The sequence below is a fragment of the Carlito syrichta genome, unplaced genomic scaffold (assembly GCF_000164805.1).
Source record: "Carlito syrichta isolate Samal-C Ts95f unplaced genomic scaffold, Tarsius_syrichta-2.0.1 Scaffold309041, whole genome shotgun sequence".
In the NCBI taxonomy this organism is placed as follows: Eukaryota; Metazoa; Chordata; class Mammalia; order Primates; family Tarsiidae; genus Carlito; species Carlito syrichta.
Window position 1 is genome coordinate 329,369 of NW_007253137.1, and position 25,290 is coordinate 354,658.

At 34.6% G+C, this 25,290-nt stretch overlaps 1 protein-coding gene across 4 annotated transcripts in view; it reads right to left on the minus strand.

Moving 5' to 3' along the window:
- Positions 1-12,709: 12,709 nt before the first annotated feature.
- CNOT2 (CCR4-NOT transcription complex subunit 2) overlaps positions 12,710-25,290 on the minus strand; it is a 110,045-nt gene continuing 97,464 nt past the window's right edge. For 3 of the 4 annotated variants that reach the window (XM_008066612.1, XM_008066613.2, XM_021716859.1), the window contains 3 exons: positions 22,811-22,911; positions 21,043-21,187; positions 12,710-13,850 (listed from right to left, as the gene is read on the minus strand). In XM_008066612.1, the coding sequence (XP_008064803.1) occupies positions 13,764-13,850; positions 21,043-21,187; positions 22,811-22,911 (333 nt within the window). In that variant the 3' untranslated portion in view covers positions 12,710-13,763. The remainder of the gene's footprint in view (positions 13,851-21,042; positions 21,188-22,810; positions 22,912-25,290) is intronic. The other variant, XM_008066614.2, reaches the window with a different exon arrangement.

The following is a 25,290-nucleotide window of genomic DNA, read 5'->3' on the forward strand; positions in this document are numbered from 1 at the left end:
GCCCCTGCCCCAGAGGGTGCGGTAACCGCGCGGCCGCCGCGCCGGGCCCTCCCGAGCGTCTCCGCGCGGGCCCGCGCTTCCCGGCCCGGAGGACGGCAGGATGGGAGCGAAACAAGCCGAGTCGGGCGGAGGTTGCCGTGGGGGCCACGCGCGTGGGGCCAGGAGGCTGCGACGGGCAAGACCGAGGAAACTTGCTGTCTGGGTCCTCGGGGGCTCTTGCGACAACTTTGGCAGGCGGGTCCACCGCCTGGGGCTGACTGAGGAGGGACCACAGGAAACAGGTGGAGAGCCTGGCAGCCTGGGAAGAAACGCCGCTGTCCCCATCGGGACCGTGCCCTCGCTCCGGGGCTGCCGAGAACAGAATCATGTCTGTTCTGTTTCCCTCCCTAGGAGTCTCGTCTCCTCAAGGCCCGCTCCAGGATGTTGTAAATGAGCTCTCTGGGAGCTCGGTGCAAGGCGACAGCAGCGTGCATCGTGGGACAGGTATCGTTTCCAGAGCCGCGTTCTGCGCGCTCCCATTTTCCCATTGCTCCCTCCATCCCTATAGCGCCCGTGCATACTTTCGGCCTGTTATTTTTGTGACCTTTTTAAGATTACCTCTTTTTTTTATGAGATGAAGTCTCACTCTGTCGCCCAGGCTAGAGTGCATCGGCACGCTCACGGCCACCGCAGCCTCAACCTGCTGGGCTCAGGCGATCCTTCCACCTCAACCCTCCAGGTAGCTGGAACTACAGGCGCACGCCACCACGCCCGGCTAATTCTTTTGGATTCTTGATTGCAGAGACGAGGGCTCACCAAGTTGCCCAGGCTGGTCTCGAACCCCTGGACTCAGGCACTCTCGCCTCGCTTTCCAAAGTGCTGGGATTACAGGCTTGAGCCACCGCACCTGACCTACAAGATTACCTTTTTCTAAACCACACTTCTACCATAAAATCAAACGTGAGAACTATTTCAACCTACTTTTTGAAGAATAAATCAGAACGTTCACTTCCTTGCAAAATATACGTAAACACTTTTTCTTGGTTTGCAGGTTCCAAATAAATAACCTCTTAATTAAATCAAAGTATATTCTTGATAAATAGGGAAGCACGAACTCATGAACTTGCTTGTATTCCTGGACTTCAACTGTTCCTTTCGACTGCTGTTCTGATAATGCTGTTTTGAAGCACTACACTCCTTTGTGTGACAGGTAACACATATTTCCAAGCAATGGACAAATCAAGTTTAATTGCAGGAAGACCTTAAGTGTTTTTCTGAGTTAAGATGCAGGGCTTGGAAAACTTCCGAATCGGGAAGATGCTTTGGAAATTTTGAGAGAGTAGATTTCTTCTTTAACCTAGGAACTGTATTATTTTCTTCTTTTTCTGTTGGCATGAAGACAGTTGTTAGTGATTCCATTGCCTGAAAGAAAAAGTGAGTTATCATTGAAATAGCTTAACCTGAGATTACATATCTTCACTCTGAAGAATTTTCTCATTGCAGTTTATAATTTCAAGAAAGCTAAAGCCACATCTAAGATCTGAGGCAGTGATGAGCAAATAACAAGATCCAGTTATTCTCACTCAGTATGTTGAGGGACTGAAACTTGAGGCATAATTCCTATTAATGTCCATAAAGCACAGAGATGGGGGCTCTATGAAAATTTAATAAATGATTCATTTTTCAATGATTCCAGAGCCCTAAGTGTTTTGTGAATGAATCCTCTGCCTCAAAACTGAAGGTGGTCTTCAGAGTCTAGAGAACAGTATCAGAAAATTCTGTCTTAACCCAAATTCTTAAAAGCTTTTAACTCCATTGTTTTCTTATTCTGCACTTAGTTTCTTTCCTTACAATTATTCTTAAAGTATTTGAGAAAACTTTTGCCATCCAGTGTTCTGTTATTTAGACATTTACTTTTTTTTTGGTTTCCTATTGTAATATTTAACTTGCTTGTCATCCTTATTCAAAGTCAAAGCTGCAAAAGACGTCACAAACTATATCAATTTGTTTTATCCTTAATGAAACACTGGAAATGGTTGTTATTAACTTCATTTACTTGAAGTTAGGCTGCTTATCACATTTCCAAGGAAGATTGGATATGTCAGACCCTCAGTTTCAGAAAATGGGTCACCATTTACTCTAAGTCAGAATGGTAGTAAGAACCCCAGAGATCTCAGAAACGCTAATCTCTGAGGTCACTTAGGATCTTCTGTTCCCTGAGGAGAGTGGAGGCAGCACAGAAAAAGAAACTAGTCCTTTCTCTGAATAGTGTTCCACCAATTAAAATTCAGATTAAAAAATACACTACTCAGAACCAGACTGACTTATTTGATAATGTATGTCTTTGTCTGCAGCAGGTTATCTAGGATAATCATTGCCAAGTCTTGATAAATTTCCATTTAAAGGAAAAATAAAACCTATCTAAACAAGGACATTAAAACCATTATTTATAATTGGTTCTCATCATCAAAAAGTCCTGTGACTGATGTTACAGTTGCAGTGTACAATTTTATATGCACATATCCTTTTATTAAAAAGTTCTGCAAGGAATTATTGTAAGGAAGGCTTTGCATCCTAGGTATCGAAGGGAATTGAGAGCATGTTGGGAAAATGTTCATATATTATTTCAAAAATTGGCACATTGTAAAGTTTTTCAAAAACAAACTGCCACTAAACACTTGAGCAGCTAAAATACATAGATGAAGAACTTAATATTGCGTCATAGTCATTTTTCCATAATTCTGGATAGGTTTTTGGCCTTTATAACTAGGACAATTGGATAAAAATAAACATAATGAAAGTATGAGTGATCTAAAGAAAACTGTATAGGAAAAGTTTGTTTTCTTTTTGATTCAGAAGCTGTAATTGGAGATTTTGTTGTCATAGAAAATTGAGTTTCCTTTTTATCTGACTTTAAAATGTTTACTGTTGTACTAAATGATTTTCAGCTTGCTGATGCCAAGAAATTAACTTCCTTGTTATGCTCCATCATGAATGTTAAATATTTGTTATTAGCCTCCGAATTTAAAATTCAAAATAAATTTCCTATGTGGCCATTTTTTCAAATTATCTTTATTTTTTTCCTGCCCATAGGCTTCACCTATTATATTGAGCATATACTTATTACTGACAACACTAGTTTCTATTTCTATTTAAAATTATGTCAGAAAAGGAAGGGATCTTAAATATCATCTAGTTCAGTATTAACCAGGAAGCTCCCCAAAACTTCACATTTTGTTTGAAATAGCCATTATTAAAAATATTTTTTAAAAGCTCATATTTATGTTTATATACAGCCTTTATGTCTGTAATTAAGGAAAGCAAAAAACACAGATCATCAATTCATATGTGTAAAGTCTTAATATCATACTGGTAGTGCTGGCTAGAGTTCCTAAATTCTCACCAACTATTAGTCTTTCATGTTAACTGAAGTGAATTTCTGTGCAGGATATATACAAATATAGAGTAAAAGGGAAATCAGCTTTGGAATTAGAAAGCTAGAAGCCAAGAGACTTTGGTCGTCCCCTTTAATAGTAAATAATTTGACATAAGGTAAATAATTCTTAGTCAATTTCCTGAGTATAACTGAATGCCTGAGATGGGGGTAATTTATAAAGAAATTTATTTCTTACAATTCTGGAAGCTGGGAAGACTAAGAGCATGACAGCAGTATCTGGTCAGGCCTTATGCTCTGTCAAAACATGGCATTGCACAGTGAGAGTGTGTGCCTATCAGCTCAGGTCACTCTTCTCTTCTTATAAAGCCACCAGTGTCATCATGGGGGCTCCACTCCGATGACCTTATTTAATCCTAATTACCTCCCAAAGGCTCTGCCTCCAAATACCAGCATATGAATTTGGAGATTAAGTTTCCAACACATGAAATTTGGGGAACACATTTAAACTACAGCAATAATTACTTTTCCTACTCAGGAACCTGAGGCGCAGGATCCCTTGAGCCCAGGAATTTGAGGTTGCACTGCCACTGTACATTGCCACTGTTATACTGTCGCCTGGGCAGCGTGGGATACAGTCTCAAAAAATAAAATATTAGGTTGTCTTCATTTAAAAGGGTTGGATTAGGAGACATTTTAAAAATTCTGGTTTCTAATTCCAAGTTTTTATTATTGTCATGTTCTTCAAAGTTTCATATTGCTAGGTATCAGTATCTTGTCAAGTTAAAAGTATTTTTTATTTTTATTTTTGAGTTGGAGTCTCGTCACTCCGGCTGGAGTACAGTGGCACATTCACGGCTACTCCAGCGTTGACCTGCTGGGCTCCCGCGATCCTTCAGCCTCAACCGTCCAAGTAGCAAGAACTACAGGCATGTGCTACCACATTTGGCTAATTTTTATTGTAGAGATGAGGTCTCGCCAAGTTGCCTGGGTTGGTCTTGAACCTGTGGGCTCAAGCAATCCACTCGCCTCGGCCTCCCAAAGTGCTGGGATTACAGGCTGTAAGCCACCAAGCCGGGCTAGGTCTTATAATCACAAAACATAGGGAGTGTCTCTCAGTACAGTGGCTTATAGGAAGAGTGTTTGTGGAGAAATGGACTTAAATCTGTGGAACACCTTTAAAAGCTATGTTATTTATAAATGCCCCAATTTAATTTTATGAGAACAAAATTCAGAGATTAATTTTTGCAAGGCTGCACACACTGACAGCCTGTTTTTCATGCACTGTAACATATGGTAATTACAAGGTACAATATTTTTCTACTGTACTATGCCACCTCTAAGAAATTTATACAGGCTTGGTGGCTCAGCCTGTAATCCCTTTGGGAGGCTGAGGTGAGTGGATTGCCTGAGTCCGCGGGTTCGAGACTCGCCTGGGCAGCGAGACCTCATCTCTACAATAAATCAAAAAATCAGCCGGACGTGGTAGCACATGCCTGTAATTCCGGCTACTCGGAAGGCTGAGGCAGAAGGATTGCTGGAGCCCAGCAGGTCGAGGCTGCGGTGGCTGGGAGCGGCCACTGCACTCCAGTCTGGGCTACAGAGTGAGACTCCAACTCAAAAAAAAAAGAAAGAAAGAAATTTATACATCTAGTAAAAAGAAGTGTAGGTAATAAAAAAGTGTTTGCAGATTAATATTAAATGTTTTTTATATACTTAAATTCAAATATAGTTAGGCTTGATCTTACTCTGAAACTTGACTATGAAGGAAAGGATAGAGGATGGAAGAACTGATTTAATCTGGTCTCCCTGTTAAATTTTACTATTAATCAAATTTGTTAAAAAAAAAAGTTTTCAGATGCTTAGCAAATACAAATGATGCTATGTTATATGGGACAGAGAGATACAGTATAGTTTTTAGGTTACAATGGCTTGTTGTAAATCCGAGCTAGAGTCAAAATAGAAGTAAATACAGGAAATAAGATGTTAATAAAACAAGTTATTAGTTCTAGGGTAGAAGAAAATCCTTGTACTTTTCTTGCAGGAAATCACCTAATACTTCTAATAGTTTCTTGCCTTTGCTCGGACACTTCTAGTGATGGAAAAATCATTAACTCCTAATACTACTCACTTGATTTTTGGATGTTTTAAACATTATGAAGTGGTACTTTCTTACTGTAGGCTGAAATTTGCCTTGACATAACATCTGCATAATGGTCCTTATTCTGCCCTCTGGCGTTACATATGTAAGATGAAGATATTGCCTTGAATAAAGCCTTACAAATGACTCCTTTCAGACACAGGAAGACAGCTATCACCTCCCTCCTAAGCCTTTTCTTATACTCATCTTCCAGTTTCTTCACTACTCTCTCGATATGATTCAACAATCTAAATCTTACCCTTACTCCAAAATACTAAGAAAAATAGGTAATCCAAAGTTGGAAAGGATACTCCACTCTGACATTCCCTAAAATAACTCTTACCTTTCTTTTCCATGATATCTAGTTTATAAACACTTCTAGAACAATGGATTTTGTTGTTCATTAATGTCAATGTAAATGTAGATAATTTGGATTCCATATAGCAATATGCAAGTCAAATAATATTCAAATTTTAGATCTACATTAAATCATTTAGAGTGAACTGAAAAAATTTATACTAAATTTTAGATAAAAAAGGGAAAATCTGGAAATAACTGAGCAGAGTAACATGATTTGCATGTTTAAAAAATTAAGGCATAGCTCATGCAATAGAGGGACATAACTTTTTTATATTTGAAGACTATTAATTACTTGAAGACAATAAATTACTTAATATATTCAAAATAAAAAATCTTCCTCTTAAAAGGGAAATATTTAACAACTCAAAGACAGCTCATTTTTCATGCAGTTACATATGGGGATTAAAACTCCATCTTAAAATAAATGTTCAGTATGTAACAGATTTAAAGGTAGCTTCAAAACATTCTGGCTGCCCCAAATCTTTATTTTTATACTTAAGAAGATGAAACTATTTATGTCATTCCCTCATGTAATGTTTTCTCATTGAGATATATAATTTTGAAGAATAAATGTTTAAAGTTTTTCCATTATAAATGAGTATCAAGAGGGCAGAGCCTAAAAAGAGCCAAGCAGACTCAGCGATTTGTGGACATCATACTATCCTTGAAATTTGAGGTATTTCTTCCAAAATGTTTGAAGAACTATGTTATTATCAAAATTATCTTCATTATGCACTAGAAAATAGATTGGCCTGGAAGAAAAAGGGCATTTTTTCCTAAGTTTTAGGAGTTAAATTATGTGGTCAAAAACAAATGAAAATTACCAAAACATTACATTTCAGGAAATGCTTATGTAAATGAAACAACTCTGATTCATAATGAATGTTGTTTTCCTCAGCTACCACCCTCAATTATTATAGTTTAAAGGAATGAACACTTTTGGTATTAAGCCAGTTTTATTTCACATTCTGTAAGGCTGGGCGTGGTGGTTCATGCCTGCAATCCTAGCACTTTGGGAGGATAAGGCAAGAGGATCGCTTGAGCCCAGGAGTTCAAGGTTACAGTGAATTATGATGGTGCCACTGTACTCCAGCCTGGGTGACACAGTGAGACCCTGTGTCAAAAACAAACAAAAAACCTAAATAAAATGATGTCAAAACATATTTGTAACATTTTGGTGTGGTAGGTCCCTATTAATCCTGGAAACAGAAGCTACAAAATCTAACAAAGAATGAAAAATAGGTTTTGCTATATAGATGGTAAGTAATTTTATCAAGCAGAATATTTTAACATGTGTCGACTGGTGATCATATGCTATTTGACTATATAATAATCTGGGCTTTCCAAAGAGAGGATTATGACAATTACAACCTTGGGAATTTTATGACATTTTCAAGAAGTCATTTACATGACTGAGAGAAAACTATATGATAAACATAGAAATGATTAACTTTTTAAAGGGCCCTATAAATCTCAAGTTCTTATGATAGAAATTTTAAATTAAAATCTTGTCATAGTATTTACACAACTAGGTAATTGGATTTTTAAAAACTTTCAATTAATGCACATATAATTGATAATGCATGTAATTGCCACTAGCAGGTTTTATGCATACAAGTTGAAGTGGAAATTAAGAGCTAGTAAAAACATTCTCAGAAAATAGTTGAGGTGAAATAGCATCTTGCTGTTTTATACTTGAGAGTGGATTCCATTTTCCTCTTGTTCTGCTAACAAATACTATTATAACATGTCTTCTGTGCTAGAACTCTGGATGATACAGGAAAAGGTAAATGAATGCCCCTGACACATAGGAATTATCCCAAGATTTATTTAGTGGGATTTCAGAAACGTAAGATTTTATACTAGTTAGTACTTGAACATTAGATATAGTTTCTTTAGTTTCTTTAAATGTGATTGGTAGTTAAGTAACTTCAAAAATAATTTGTGGTATTTGCTAAAATATGTGTTCCTGGGCTTTCCCTACACATTAGAAAATTGGAAAGTTTGAAAATTAGGCCTAAAATGGACACTATTAACACACTCTCCAAGTAATTTTTACATCAGCTTGAGAATTACCTAACTGGAGGATAACTTTGGCTTTGGTGCGTCCCTGAAGTTATCTCAATCCAAAATGAGCCTTTTATACACAATATTTAACAGTTTTCCCTTTAAATAAGAAATAGGAATATTGCTGAATCTAATTTACTACAGTGATCAGTACTGTAGCAGAAAACAGACTGCACACGAATGTAACGTATAATTTTAAGCTGAACATTTACTTCACAACTTAACGAAGACTGGGCTTGGCAGCTCAGCCTGTAATCCCAGCACTTTGGGAGGCTCAGGCGAATGGATTGCCTGAGCCTGTGGATTCGAGACCAGCCCTGGCAACTTGGTGAGACCTTGTCTCTACAATAAATCAAAAATTTATTGTGTGGTATGGTAGCGCACTCCTATAGTTCTGGCTACTTGGAAGGCTGAGGCAGAAGGATGGCTGGAGCCCAGCAGGTCAACGCTGGGGTGGCCCAGCAGGTCAACGCTGGGGTGGCCATGAGTGTGCTGCTGCACTCCAGCCTGGGCAACAGAGTGAGACTCCAATTCAAAAAACAAACAAACAAAAAACAACAATGAAAACAGTCTTGTCCTTCCTTCAAATGTAGGACTAAAATACATGAATAAATCTGATGATTGCTATTTGTTGTGCTTTAATGTCTCACGTTCCTGCTCCCAGTGTCAAGACAACAGGTAAATGGAATGAAGTCATTTGTAATTGTTTTAAGTTTCTTTCCCAAGATATAGCAGTAATCTTGTTAACCATATCCATAATTCACAGAAGAGTACATCTGTAAGTGTACACTTAATTTTTTAGCCTGGCTGACATCATCATCTCCAACTTCAAATCAAGAAAAGGGTAATCAATATTTTAAGGAGCTGAAGAGACCTAGAAGTTATCAAATCTAACCTCTTATTCAAAAGGCAGTCCTGTTAATAGCAATTCTGTCAGTTTCTGCTTGAACATTTTTATTGATAGAATCTTTACTTCATGGTGCGGCAACTCCTGTGGGACACCACCTTAATACAGAATCACAATTTGTCTCATTCAGCTTCTCCCAGTTGGTTTAAGACTTGCCCTCTTTCCCAATTAAGTCCTCCCTGATTTGGAGACAACTATCACGTCTCCCGTTAGCTGCTCTGTAGTTGTCTCTTCTCCAAGCTCCGCATCTCATCAATCCTAAGATGCACACTCTTACTTCTCATATCTTTGAAATTGGGATGCATTTTGTAAATTGGTAGCTTGTCAATTTCTTTTCCTTCCTTAGTGGTACGTAAAATCATGTACCTTGCGATTACTGACAACTAGATTTGCTGAAATGCATTAATTACCCCACTTCCTTTTAACACTTTTTCAGTGAACCACAGGAACATTAAGGCATTCAACTCCTTACCAAGCAACTCATTTGAAAATCTTAATTACCTCAGTTACTTTCAAATATTGCACTGAAATCTCTTATTGGTTCTAGTTAAGCTCTTCAGTCATACAAATGAGCTTAAACTTGCCTTTCATTGCCAGCTCTTGAATTTGACACTTGAAGAGTGTTCCCCAAATTGTATTCCTGTTTCATTGTTTCAGTCTACTTTTAAAATTTACTGTAAAGTGGGGCTACTAAAATCTACCTCATGATGCTGTTCTTCAGATAGGATACCATGATGTATGTAAAAATGTAGTACATTGCTGGCAGCTAGAAGGCATGCCACATCTCCCTCTCCTTCACCCTTCCCCAGACATGGCAGCTCTTAAAAAATACAGCAAATGGGACCTTTACATTTCAGATGAGTGGTGTGACTATGCAAATACAGTGGACTTCCTATTAATGTGGCTGAAGATTATATTCGTATTTTTGACAAAAGAATCACAATTCTTGTTGATTTGCATATGAACCACACTTAAACCACATTATATTTCACCATCCTTTATTCTTTTGCTTTTACCAACCAAAATGCAAAATTAAATATCTTGATGCGATTTATCTATTTGATTAAACTCAACACACTGGGTTGGACTTAGATCCCAATTTTGATATTCAGTGTGTTTGCTTCATCTCCCAGATCTGTCTGTCATCTACTTGTGGTATAATCTAAGTAACTGGTAATGCCAGTGGCAAGAAGACAGCTTTGTGACCTGCATTAGGATCTAATTTTTATAAAGACATCTCAATGTGTGGCTTATTCTTCAGACTATCTTAAATGGAACCCAGTTAGTAGGTATTTCTAGGTCTTCTTTATAACTACCATAGACAAAACATGGTTAAGAGAACATGTGACACAGACATCCTGTTTTTCACACACGTTTAGATTTTCAGCAACTTTGAGGTTATTAAACAAATCTAAGTGAATCCTTCTTTACAGCCATATCAGATGCCAACTATTGAATGAGCAATGAAAGTAAATGAAAGAGTCAGGCATGGTGGCTCATGCCTGTAATTCCAGCACTTTGGGAGGCCAAGGCAAGAGGAATGCCTGAGCCCACAGGTTCAAAACCGCCTGGGCAATATGGTGAGACCTCATCTCTACAATAAAATTAAAAAGTTAGCTGGGCATGGTGGCTTCCAAGTAGTAGTTCCAGCTACTTGGAAGGCTGAAGCAGAAGGATCACCTGAGCTCAGCAGGTTGAGGCTGCAGAGGCCGTGAGTGTGCCACTGCACTTCAGCCTCTAGCTTGGGCAACAGAGTAAGACTCTGTCTCCAAAAAAAAAAAAAAGTATAAGTAAATGAAGAAAGACCTATGTATGGTCTGTAAATGAAAAAGGAGTCAGAATCAGAGGAGGATCAACCAGTACGGGTAGAGTGAAAAAATGTGACATATTTAAAAGTTAATGGAAAATGCCTTAAAAAAATTATTGTGAAGATAAAATTACAGCAAAAAAGGTAGTAAATTATCTCAAAGCCCAATGCTTGAAATTGTACAATTTATTTTCAAATTGAAATGTCAACTTTTACCATTCAATCAAGAAGTAATTATCAAGCACCTGCTGTTCCTTAATTTCAGTGTCAAAGGGGAAAAAAGCAGTTAAGTGGTTGGCTTTATATATACTATAAGAATCTATATAAACTTTCAGTTCTTAAATTTATTATATCTAAAGAAAATTAATTGTGCAGTGAAAATACTCTGAAAATAGTTTTATCATATAAATTATAGTACCACTCCAGGAAGCACAAATATATTTGCTACCAAATAGATTAAAGAACTTTCCTTTGCAATTAAATAGCTTTTGTTCTCAGAAAGCCAATTATAGTTTAATCTTAACATAGTGTACACATCTATTTCACTAGCTATATAGGGAGAAATTAACAGAATTAAACCTTAGAAAGAAAATGTAAAATATAATTAGTTTAAGTCAACTTCTGTACATGTATAACCACAAGTTATAAAATCAAGGAATATTACATCTGTGGTGTGGGAAATAAAAAACAAAATCAAGGAATATAACAGTGTGTTATATTAAAGAGTTTAATGTAGTGTTTTAAAGATTTCAAATAGGGTTAAACTTGTATTTTGAAGTAAAGAGCACGGTAACTTCTGATATTAACAAGTTATAAAAAGTTAGTTAACATGCAAATTTCCTCATTTTGATGATTCAAGATAAAAAGAATTCAGAAAACTGGAAAAGTGTGCATTTAAAACTCTGTATATGGCAGTTAACAACAACCAAAAAAAGTAAGATTTAGAGCCAAGACAACAAACCACCTGATATGAGCTATCCTGTTCATGAGTCATTCACATAGTACTGATCATAATCATGCTTCAGCTGAGACTGTAATCTGTATTGTTTGTATTCATAAGAACAAAGATCCCCTTCCATTGTCTTTTTTCTTCCAACCTGATTTTTGTGATTATGTAGGAAAACTTATATTTTACAAAGTGAATTATTAAGAAAAAATTGCAATACTTACTTTTTTTAAAAACTGATTTGCAGGATTTGATTCTAGTTTAATGTCAAATATGGTATAGTGTTTTTTGTGGGTTTTTTTTGCACAATAGTTAAAACTATAATTACATAAGTGCCATCTTTCCTACTGAGGAGATGCTTTGGTTTAATATTGAAAGATAAAAAATCCTGATATTTTAATGTCAGTTTCTCATATCTCAAAATACATAGAAAAAGGTAAATTTTAAGCTACTTTCCTGATACATAAAACAATGTCATCAATGTTTTACTTTTAAACATGATTTGGTAAATGTCAACAAACTTTTCACTCTATAGAAAAATAGGTCAAAATGAAAATTTAAGGAATCAAAACTCATTGCCTTTTTTCTATTCTCTATCTCTGGTTCTGCTTTGGTAGCTTCAGTCTTCAAACATCTTAAAATACAGTATTTGTATTTAGATGGGGAAAGAATCCACCAACTTATAATGTAAGATATCCAGGCCAGTAAAGATAAAATCAAGATAAATGCCCCACCCCCATCCCTTTTTGGCTTACCTTAATTTGCGTATTACTTGTAAATCTCAAAGGTTTATCAAGACATTTTTCATAAACTTCTCACAGAAAAAAAGTATTTTGATTGGGTTCCAAGAATGTTCAGGATGTGTTATTTCTAATGCTGCCATAATCCGTTTAACAAATAGTTTTCTCTTGTTAATACTGTCTACATTTTTAACCTACAAGTGAAATGGTTCACTATTTTTCCATTAAATTACTTGTGAAAAGCTGAAAAAAACATTTTAAATTTAGTCACACCATTCAGTTTGATATCTGTAAAACTTCAGGTTTTTTCCTCTATTTTTCATGTTGAAGAAATAACTTCACAATTTCAAATCAAAGTCAACACTGCGGTGAGGAGAGCTTTTCTACTTTATTACAAAGAGAAGAAGCCTTTATGTGGTCAGAAAATACAAGATTGATCTTTTTTTCTCTTCCTATGAAACGCTGCTGTTCAAACAGCCAGAGTGAATTGTCTCAGTTCACTTCTTTAAGTCCCATCACATTCACTTGGGTATGGATGTCCTTGGCTGCTGAAAATCTGGCCCTTTAGTGCACAGGGCGACAAAGTCCCCTGACCAGCAGTTCCAGAATGTCCCATTTTCATATATTGCATCCATGCACACCTCCTAAAAATGAGGTACAGCAGGGCAAACATTTTCCAAAATAGATGTCATATATATAATATATACACATTCGTACATACATACCTTTATTCATGTGATGTCCAAAAATTTAAAAAAAATGTACACATTTATTACAAAATCGTAACAAAGACTGGACAGTGTTTTGCTCATTCTGGAAAGATGAAGCTCAGTAATAACACAACCCTGGAAAACCATCCAGAGATTGTGGCAATATCTTTCTTCTAAACAGTCAGATATTCTTGTATTAAGCTTGGCGAAACTGCCTTTCAAAAACAAGGGGAAGTAAAATGAAGGAAGCAGACCTTGCTCATCTTTCCAAATGAAATACGAGAAGGATCTTCACATAAAAATGCACAAACATTTGTTATTTTATTACCAATAGTGCTACAATGAACAATGCAAATTTTGTGGTCTAATTTTGTTGAGTCCTTTGTGGGTTTTCTTTTTTACATTTTAGAAACTAAATGGTAAACTTCTGTCAGTGTACTTGCTTGTCCTTACAGACCCAAGTCTGTCTGCTGGCAAAAAAGAAAATAAATGAAAAAATTCAGACCCTGCTCGAACTAGAGGAAAACAAATTACAAATTTAGTTGTTGGGCAGCACATAATTAGTAAGGCAGGACCTCAAATGGTGACCCTTTGCGTAAGCCAATTGCCAGATCCTCAAGGAATTAAAACCAGGGTGCCTGAGCCACATCAGTTCTGCAGTTATGTTGAGTATTGTGCTGAGACAGCCATACCCCAAGAAAAGGGAAGTCTTTTTAGAAGGCTTGCTGAGCAGGGTTGTAGTTGAAGGTGGATGGCAGGTGAGGCCTTTCTTCTAATTTGTCATATTCCAGATGGAACTCCTATAAAAATGAATTCAAAAGTTTTGATTATTTCCTCTTCTTTTGATATCCACTTGTTGTCAAAAGATATTTTACTATATGAACAAATAAAATAGTTACATATATAAGAATAAACTTAAACACAGATATACCAACTCTTTCCCCTCTAATTAAAATACAGCTTAAAGAAAAATAACTGCTGTGGTTTGTAACTGATAAGTGAAAAACTAAGACTTTCTGTGTATAACTGGAGACTACTCATGAACACTTGAACTGAAATCCTGTTGAGTTTTACTTAAAATTCAAAAGGGAAACAATTCCATCTATACATCTCTATCTCAAAATCACTAAACATTACAGGATACTTAAAATAAATCCTCTTTCAATAAATAAGTTCAGAAATTAAGAATCTTTCAATTAGTCTTTATCACGCTTATTTAAAAAATAAGCAGTTATTCTAACTTCATTAAAACCTGGGGAAAACAACTTAAAACTCACATTGCTAGATCTCTCCTTTCACATGCCCCAAACCTGACTTAAATATAAATCAACTGCTGCCTAAAACTAAACAGTTGTTCTGCTATAGGAACATCTGAAGACCAATTAGTTAATTTTAATCAAGCTTTCAAATTACATTAACCTCATGAATTTTACAATTTAAGAATGGTGAAGTAATTACTTCAAGATACTTCCCCTTCCCCCCAAGATCAAGAATAGAAATACAGAATATAACTATGTCTATTAGAAAAACTTTAAAAAACAGCTTTAAAAAGTCTTTGTAATCCCCAAAAGCAAGGGACTCTAAAATGACCAATTCTACCATCTGAAGACAAGCTATCATGGTAAAATCCTATTTAAAGAATTACGAACCATAACATGTATTATGTATTTAAGAATTAAGTCAACAAGTGATATTAGCAACCATGGGGTAACATATTTTACTTTCTCTGTCTGGTTTCAAACTGATTCATTAATTCCATTAAACTAAATAAAAATTTCCATTATTAAATGAAATCCTAGGCCATAATGATCAAACTGTGAGATGATAGAGGCAAATTTTTAAAACCTAAAGATAAATTACATTAACAATGACAGACATAACTGGTAAAATTTACTGAAAGACTGATAATGTGCCAAAAACTAGAGTCACAGCTAATTTAACTGTAATCTTCATAACTCTGCAAAGTAGATATCATTATTTTCATCTTACACCTGAAGAAAATGAGGCTTTTAAGTAACATGCCCAAGTCATACAATAAGTGGCACACCTAGGATTAAGATCCAACCAATAAGACACCAATGCTTGCGTTTTTACTAGTATAACACATCATTTAAAAAATATTTCTTAGCCCATGATCCAAAACAGATTTTTAAAATTTCATTATACAGTTCAATCCAGAAATACTGAAAAGTGTCAGTTCCTTGACAAAAGTATACCATGGTGACTTTAACCTAAAAAGGTTTTCTTCATATGACTGACAAAGTAATTAAGGTATAGAGGTTATTTGTTTATCAGTAAAAACTACAAACACTGGAATCACCACAACCACGATATCCCCCTTAATGCGCTGTGTAGCAACCACTCTCCCTCTCCCCAACCCTATCTAGGAATTAAAAGAATGTTTTGCTAAGCTAAAGTTGAATATCTAAGTTAGTGAAGAAGAAAATATATTGTTATGTCATTCTTTTGAAATTAAAACTGGCATCCTTCCAAAATGTGTACTTACAGGGTAAAAGGTCTATTTGTAACTTGACAAATGATATCCTCCATTGTCTAGATTAAATAAACTAAAATTTTATTCACATTGGTGAAACATATTGTATTCTTAGAATTCAAACTAGATTAGCTTCATCAATATACATATCTTCCCCTACATACATGAATACTATCAGTTTAAACCCAGGGAACATAAATATGCTAATAATAATTTAAAAAATTCTAAAAGACCCATATTTCAGAAATTATATAGTCAAATTGTCTTTCATTGTGTTTTAATCGTTTTTGTCTTCTATGTGTTCTTTTTTTTTTATTGTAGAGATGAGGTCTCGCCAAGTTGCCCAGTCTGGTCTCGAACCCGCAGGCTCAGGCAATCCCCTTACCTCGGCCTCCCAAAGCGCTGGGATTATAGGCGTGAGCCACTGCACCCAGCCTTCCATGTATTCTTATTCTTAAAATACATAAATCTTATAACACACTGGTATCTATTTGTTAAGTTTATTTATTTTTGATAACATCATTATATATAATTATTATTATTTTTAATAGTTGGAGTCTCACTCTGTCACCCATGCTGGAGTGCAGTGGCATGATCACAGCTCACCACAGCCTTGAACTCCTCGGCTCAGGCTATCTTTCTGTCTCAGCTTCCCGAGTAGCTGGGATCACATACTACCAAGCCCAGTTAATTCTTTGATTTTGTATAGAAGAGGAGGTCTTGCTAAGTCACCCAGGCTGGTCTCAAATTCCTGGGTTCAAGCAACCCTTCTGCCTCGGTCTTCCAAAGTGCTGGGATTACAGGTGTGAGCTACCACACCCAGCCCTTTTACATGTTTATACTGTATATATACACATATCACACATGCACACCCCTGTGTACATTCTACAGAAGCAAGTATCTATTTTGTATACCACTACCTATAGCTTAGAATAGTACAAAGCAGCTAGTCAGTGTGTAACTAACATGATGAATAAACACAAGTTTTCTTATTTTAGGAAAAGGTGCTTAATTTTTCTAATATTTTCAAATAATACAATATTAGAGGGTCTATGTATGTATTTGCTTTTAATGGAAATAAACAATTTCTAGATTATGGTATAAAGATTAAGATGGCTAGAAAAAGTTCTAAATATTTTTAATGATTTTTAAGTGTATACTTTTTCTATTAATAAAATTAGGTTATGTATTTTCCAAAGGTTACCTGTTCAATTCAAGAAGAATTGGAATTAGGCACTGAATATTTTATTTTAAAAATATTTTTTAGCCCATGATCCAAAACAGATTTTTTAATTTCATTATACAGCTCAATCCAGAAATGCTGAAAAGTTTCAGCTCCTTGACAAAAGTATACCATGGTGACTTAGGAAAGGATGCTTATTATTACAAAAGCATGAATGTCACCAATGATCCAGTTTCATAAAGTAATATACACTTCAGGAATGTGTCCTCAAATTCTCAAGAAATGTCAGCTATCACTTAACTATAGATTGAATATCTTTTATCTGAAATGTCTGGGACAGAAGTGTTCTGAATTTTGGATTTGTTTTAGATTTGGAACATTTTCATTTATATACCTTGGGGATAGAAGTCAAATGTAAACACAAAATTGACTCATGTTTCATATACACACAGCCTGAAGATACTTTTATATGATGGTTCTTTTTTTTTTTTAAATCAGTGTCTCACTCTATTGTCTAGGCTGAAGTTTAGTGGCACACCTGCTGGGCTCAGATGACCCTTCTGTTTCAGCCTTCCAAGTAGCTGAAATCAGGTGCACACAACCACACCCAGCTAATTTTTTGATGTATTGTAGACACGAGGTCTCACCAAGTTGCTCACGCTGGTCTTGAACCCCTTGGGCACAGGCAGTCCTCTCAGCTCTGCCTCCCAAAGTGCTGGGATTACAGGCGTGAGCCACCGCACCATGCTATACAATATTTCTAATAATTCTATGAATGAAACATATTTGTATACAATGAATCAACGGAAAGCAAAGGTGTCAGGTGTGGAATTTTTCACCTGCAGTGTCACGGTGGTACAGCTTCAGATTTTGAAGGATTTCAGATTTCGTATTAGGGATGCTCAACTTGTATAATAAATCTGTATTTAATTTAAATTTTAGGAGAGAAGGCGCAAACTATCTTAAACATAGTTATTAGGAATAATATTTTTGCTAATTAAAGTACAATAATATACAGCAGTGAAATTAATGAAAAAGTCACATTTATATCCGAATGTTATATAACAATATCACAAACATTAGAATTCCCATTAGATTCGTGAGGTAAAGTTAGGCTAAAAAAATTCTTAAAATTTTCAGTCTTTTCATTTGTCAGCCTTCATCACCTAAAAACTTGCTGTAGAAGAAATTACTTTAAAGATAATATATACTGTTTGACTACAAATTTAAAATTGGTGCAACTTAAGAGGGATATAAGTCAAGCAAAATTATACAGAACAACATGGCCTGCTAAAAAGGTTATCTAAAAGTAAAATAAATAAAACACAATGTTAACATTTTAATGTACATATTATCGATTCATAAGATATTCTGTAAATACTAATGAACTGGATCCTAAAACTCAGCATCACAAAATTTTTGGGTGGTAAGAAATTCTTCTGATTTAGATTATCAAATTCCTTACTTAATATTACAATTCTCTGAAAATATTAAGTGATTTGAGAAAATTAAAGAAGCTCGTACAAAATATTATGGAGATCAGAATTATGGTCTAGATCAGTTAGTTCAGTACTTTTCAGTGACACCATAACATCAGCTGCTACTTAAAATACTAATTCATACTGCAGGCTTCTTACAATGAGTTGAAGTTATTTAATATATGTTATTTACCCGTGCATGGCAAACACCTACCTTATAGATGGAGACTCAAGTCAAATTGGGACATAACATATTAATGGATTTTCTGTAATTTGATGAAATCCATTAATAAATAGACTTATGAATAGAACTCAAATTTCTTAATTCCTAATCAATATTCTGGAAAGCGCTGAACACATACTTTAAAAAAAAAAAAGACTTATTCTGTGTATATAATACACCTTGAAAGCTTTAAGTTCACAAATTTGTATTTTTACACAACTAAGAGTGGGCTGCATATTAATATCAGATTAATGCCAATAATTCTGTTTATTGTCATTACTATGAAAATAATTTTCAGTGCAAGGGGCCAGTAAACTGTTATCTTGAGAGAGAGTTCTTAGGAAACCAATTAATGGTATTATTGCTCAAATTTTATTTTCTCTTCACAGGTAAAATATTTAAATGTAAAGGTTAAGATAAAAACTCAATTGTATAGGAGATATCATATAAAACTCAACAAAATTATTTTATGTATACACGATTATATTAAATGAATATTTATTTTAGATAGATAAAAATTTTCTTCAAAATAGCATTTACCTGACTGAGGAATTGATTTTGCAAAAAAGAAAATAGGTCCTGTATTAATGTTTCAGCAGTTGCTTTTGAATATGTAACTTTATGAGAACTTAATTCTGAAAATGGATTTTTTTCACATGTTAATTTCTTCATGAATTTATTTAACTAAAATTATGTAGCTACTTACTGCAAACATCCATCCCTTTTTGCTTTTAAAGTTTGGAATAATTTACAATGATATTGAACAAAAAGCTTCAAACTGAATGAAGAAAACTTCAGTTATTTACAAAAAGAATTTTTTTCCCCTTACAAAGGTACTTTTTCTCTCCTGCAGTAACACCTAACCCAGAGGTTCTTAAAGTATGCCCCTGGACCAGGATCAACACCATCACAGGCATCACTTGGAAGCTTATTAGAAATGCAAATTCTCAAACTCCACCCACAGAGCTGATAAATCAGAAACAATGAAGGTAAACCCAGCAATCTGTGTTTTAACAAGTTTTTAGTTAATTTCGATGCAAGCTAAAGTTTGAGAACCAATGACCTAACCTAAGAACAATCAGTTACAATTTTTCCATCTTCGGAAGACAAGTAGTAAGCTAAAACAATAATGATAAAAGCAACTAACTAGCACATCTGCTATCACATATCAAATACTCAATATGTGTCAAGCAGTGTGTGTACGTGCCTATAATCTCATTTAATCTTCATGATAAAACCTAGTGGAAAATACTGTCCCAGTTTTACAAAAAAGGAAACAGGCATGAAAAGGAAATTTGCACATGATCAAAGCACAGATAACAGAAGCAGAAATTAAATTTCAATTCATGATTCAAAGGCTATGGCTTTTCACTATACATACTTCTTAAAGAACAGAACTATTTTTAATTAATGTAATCATTTTATCTAACTAAATGTTAACTCATGGATATTCCTTTTGGAAACAAAATACAAAAATTAAAATTGTTAAAATAACTATACAATATACAGTATATAGACTTAGTCTGAGAGGTAATAACATTTACCATTGAGAATACCTAATAATTAAAAAAAGATTTAACTTCTTATGTGTATCTTCTTTTGGTAATTTTTTGCTGGGTTCATCTGTTCCCATTTCTTTTTTCAAGTTTTATTTGAAATCTGGGGATGTAAAAACTTTTTGTGATACAAATCTGGTAAGCATTTTACATTATCTTAAAATGTTTTACTGTTTTATTACTTTAGTAAAGCAGATTAGAAGTCACAAACAAAAAGCCCAAGTCAACAGAAAAAAACGGTCGAAAGAACTGATAGATTTTTTTTCTGTATACATTTAAAACAAACAAAGTTAACTCTTACTCTGCAGCCCTAAGACTCACTGATGGAAAATAAATTCAGAGAAATCCTGGAGTCATGAAACCAGATAGTGTTATATTCTCACTAGGTAGACTAAGTACTATACACACAAGGCACTAAACACAAATGTGTATTATACATTGAAAGTGATAAAAATTTTGCACACAAGACAGTTGAGAAAGGTGTCTTTGTGAGGAAAAGCTGCAAAACAAAAACAACTTTTTTCCACAACTCATTTCTCCCCAATATTTAGCATAGCAATCACAGAAATATTCATGGTTAATATGTGTAATTTTCTTTCTTAAAATGAGTTGCAAATAAAAAATTCAGACATTTTCCCTGCAATGAGCTCAAGTATAAAGATATCTGCTTATATACTGCTTTTAGGAAAATCTCATGCCGATTTAAAGTAACAAAAATATAAAAATGCACGACTGGGAAGGTTATCTTTACTTTATTATTCAATAGTCATAAGAATATCAAGGCTTGGGCAAAATCATAAAATCTCATATCAAGTTCAATAACTTTTTAAACTATTACTGAAATGAACTGTTTTGGGTCTATGTTCATACTACCCTGAATGCGCCTGATCCTGTTTGAACTATTTTGGGACACAATCCTGAGTGTCAAGCTAAGGAGATGGAAATGGAAGACTTGGCAAACATCTGGCACATTACTGGAATGGATGTGTTGGTACATATAAGAGGATACTTCTTTTTAAAGTCTAGATTTACACATTTGCACATGGAAAAAAATATACCTTAGCTACTTTCCTCCAGTTAAGACAGTCAAAGAAGTAATATGTTCCCCTCTCGTATGTATTGGTTTTCATTGTTGGCTCCATGCCCGGTGCCCTGGTAATCCATACTCGTTCTTCTTTGTGGTATCTCCAATCACGGTTAAAACTTCAATTTTTAAAAGAAAAAAAATAATTAATTTTCCCCTATAGCTCGCATTAAACATTTCCTACATTTTATAAAACTTTTTCTCAGAAAAAAGTTACACAAAGAATACATAAATATGGATGCTTCCTCTTTTCTTGTAAGTTATTAAATACAACCTTACTGAAATAAACATAGAAAACTATTTCATAATTAGTCCAGAAGGCACACTGTAACTAAAGAAACTTTTTATGCAATCAAGATGAGATTTTTAAGTTTTATGAGCAATATGATAAAAACTTAGGCAGACCAAATGAAGTACAATATGCTGCAGAGACTTTACTCCTTTCTTACTCTTAACAATCAAAATAAATTATTATTTAAACCAAGAAAATTCCCAACTTTTACATTATTTGGTAAGAAACTAAACACAAAGTCTATTTAAATTAGCTATAAATTCACATTAATTATATAATTATCTTAAAGATAGAATATCTATTTTGAAAGATTATAATGAATGTAATACTTTTTATATTTAAATCTGACTGATCGTAAATTCTCAAACGCTAAGAGGAAATCCATTAGAATTCACTGCAAGAATCAATGAAGATTTACACCACTTGCAAACTGGTGAAGTAATATCCAAAATGTTATATGTCCCACAAAAATAAACCTCCAAGTAAATAATGCTTTTCTACCAACATAAAGAGGTAGTTTTTAAGACATAAATAAGATATGAAAGAGAACTGCCAGTGACAGATGGATGAGTGACTGAATGAATTTATTTACTTATGAATAAAAAGAACAGGTAATAGTCACTATCTTACAAAAATGAGGAAAAAACATGGAAAAAGACCAAAAAAATCTCTCAACTGAGAAATAAAAACAATTCATTATCAACACAGTGAATTTTATATTTTAAAGTATCTAATTCAAGATCATTTACAGAAATGTTCATAAGAATAATATAAAATATCTAAATCTGAGAAAAGTTCTCCCAGTCATAAGGTCATAAATATTTACTAACAATTCACTCTATAGTAAACATGATAAACAGAAAAGTCTATTGGTAGCAAAACATGCTACCAATTGGGCATATCAGAAATGACAGAAAACTTTTATTCTTAGAGCATCAGTTAACAACAGAAATGCTCAGAGAAAAGTATCAATGAACCAACTTCTTTACACTAACTTCTATTTACATTGGCCAACAGGCTGTTGAAAATGAATGTGGGTTTTATTTTATTAGCATTTTAAAGCACACTACAAATATGTACAGTGCCTTGCCTATATAATACTCAGTAAATGTTTATGAAATGATGAAATTCAGTGTCTAATCATTAACATATATAGCTACATAAAGAGTAAGAACCAGCCATTTATCATAACTCATAATTCACATAGATACAAAAATTAGATTCACAAAATCCACCAGTCAAGTTGATTCTGTCTTCTTACAAATTCAGTATTAAGTTTGAAATTATTTTTATGTATACAGTGATTATAAAGTCATAAGATAGGGCCTTAACCTAAATTAATTAGCAAAATTAGTATAAAACATAAAATATATAATAATCATTTAAAAACAAGTTTTCAACATAGTCAAGATCCACTATAATACAAGTGATTAAAATACTTTAAACATACAGCTCTACTGCAGCTAAAAGTTGTAATACATCTCCTCCATTCATGTAATACAGATAGAAGAGAAGGTCTTCTCCATATCGACCAAGTTTTATTGCAGCCAGCTGATAAAGAAAAATAAATTATTTTGTATGTAAAACAAACCTGAAAACTCTAACATATAATTGCTGCATAAAGTAAAAACAGAGACAAACAGAAATTCTTCACTTTGTAGCAGATAACTGTTATTACATGATTACACAAATAATTATGACAAAGACAATTAGTAGTTGTAATTCTAAAAATTCATTTCTCTCTAAATGACTAAAGTCATCTGATATACTAATTGGAAAAAAGCTAAATAAAAACTGCCAAGCAAGACCAAATGTTGACCATCTTATTCCAAGAATTTAATACCCAGTGTGGCTACAATACTAGGACATTGTGCTCAGAGATCTAGGACTTCTATTCCAGTCCTAGTTCTATTACTTACTAATATGTTCATGTCCAACTTACTCAACATCTATGAGCGTTAAGTGTAAATGTAGACACTGACACCTATGAGGGTTACTAAGAAATTAAATGAAAGTATATGAAAGCACCTTATAGAAAGCTTATAAGAAATGTTAACTGAATATCTGCCAGTGATTCACAAATCAGTTGGTTGCATCTTTTCAGCAGATCACAGATGGTTAATATAAAAATCATAAAGACATGGCTCTTTACTGTGTTTAAATGGATGACAGAAAAGTGACTCCTTTACATTTCCCTCTACAAGGTAGGAATATAACTGCCTACACTAAACCATAAAACATAGGTGAGTTCAATAGTCTCAAATTCTCATATTAAAATAAACCATAAAAGCTTCCTAAAATGAAAACCTTTTTATCTCTTTACCTAATTAAATGTTTACTTGGCTATTACACATTCTCTGAATGTAATTTTTCTCTCCATTCATGTTATCCCAATTCACTCAGCAGTCCCCAATGCGACACATTCTCCTAAATTAGTACTTCTCAAATTGGCATAAAAATCAGTTCTGGAACACTTAGGTAACTGGAGCAAAAGAGCTCTATAGTGGAGGTGGCAGCAAATCACACGATCCACAAATAGAAAATACGGGCCCTCTCTATCTCATACTTCTTGCCTTCCCTACTTAAATATTAAAAAACATATGAACAAAAGATATTTCTGTACTTGCCTGTCCACAATATCAACATCCATTTGATCACATAACTGTATGGCATAGACTCAGAACACTGTCATATATATCAACATATAGTTACATTATACATATTTATACACAAACATATAAACGTTTTCTCAGTAAATTATATACTTTCACAAGACTAAAATTTAGATGCCATTATGCATTTTTATCCTAACAGAAATAAACTTTTAGTTCTTTCCACAAAAGCAAAAAGTGCTTACAATTTTCTTTCTTAGATTGAAAAAAGAGAGATTAAGCTGTAATCTATTGTTAATAATTACTTTATACCTAGAATTTTAGGTAATTAAAACATGGAAAAGAAAGACAGGGGAAAAAGCTAAAGGTCATAAGTGGGTTTTTTGTTTTTTGTGTTTTTTTTTTTTGAGTAGGAGTCTCACTGTCACCCAGGCTGGAGTGCAGTGGCACGCTCATCATGGCCACTGAAGCCTTGACCTGCCAGGCTCAAGGAGACCCTTTCGCCTCAGCCTTCCAAGTAGCTAGAATCACAGGCACGCACCACCATGCCCGGATAATTTTATGATTTTTTTTTTGAGTCGGAGTCTCACTCCTTTGCCCAGGCTGGAGCATGGCATGCTCGCTCATGGCCACCCCAGCGTCAACCTTCTGGGCTCCAGCGATCCTTCTGCCTCAGCCCTTCGAGTAGCCAGAACTATAGACGCGCGCTACCACACCTGGCTATTTTTTATTTTATTGTAGAGACAAGGTCTTGCCAAGTTGCCTGGGCTGGTCTCGAACCCGTGGGCTCAGACAATCCATTCTTCTCAGCCTCCCAAAGTGCTGGGACTACAGGCTGAGTCACTGAGCCTGGCCTTTTAAAATTTACTGTAGAGACGAGGTCTCGCCATGTTGCCCATGCTGGTCTCAAACCCCTGGGCTCAGGCAATCCTCTCGCCTCCACCTTCCTAAGTGCTGGAATTACAGGTGTGAGCCACCGTGCCTGGGCCATAAATGGTTTTTAAATATATATACTATCCCATTAAAAGCACTGTATATATAATATTTGTAATGGAAAATCTTATTGGTAAGATCATAAAATGAGAATATTAGAAGGAAATGTATCAAATTTTCCAATTTAGTTTATTCTCATCAACTGTAGTTCAGTTAATTACAAGTTTTTACCAGTCTTAATATTATTTTAACAATGCTGTTTAAGATTTAACAAATTAATATGAACATCTGCAAACCATGAGACCACTGCTAATTATTTCAAAAATATAATGTCTGAACTGAAAAATGGCACCTGAAAAATAAATTCCCATGCTCAGTAAAACAA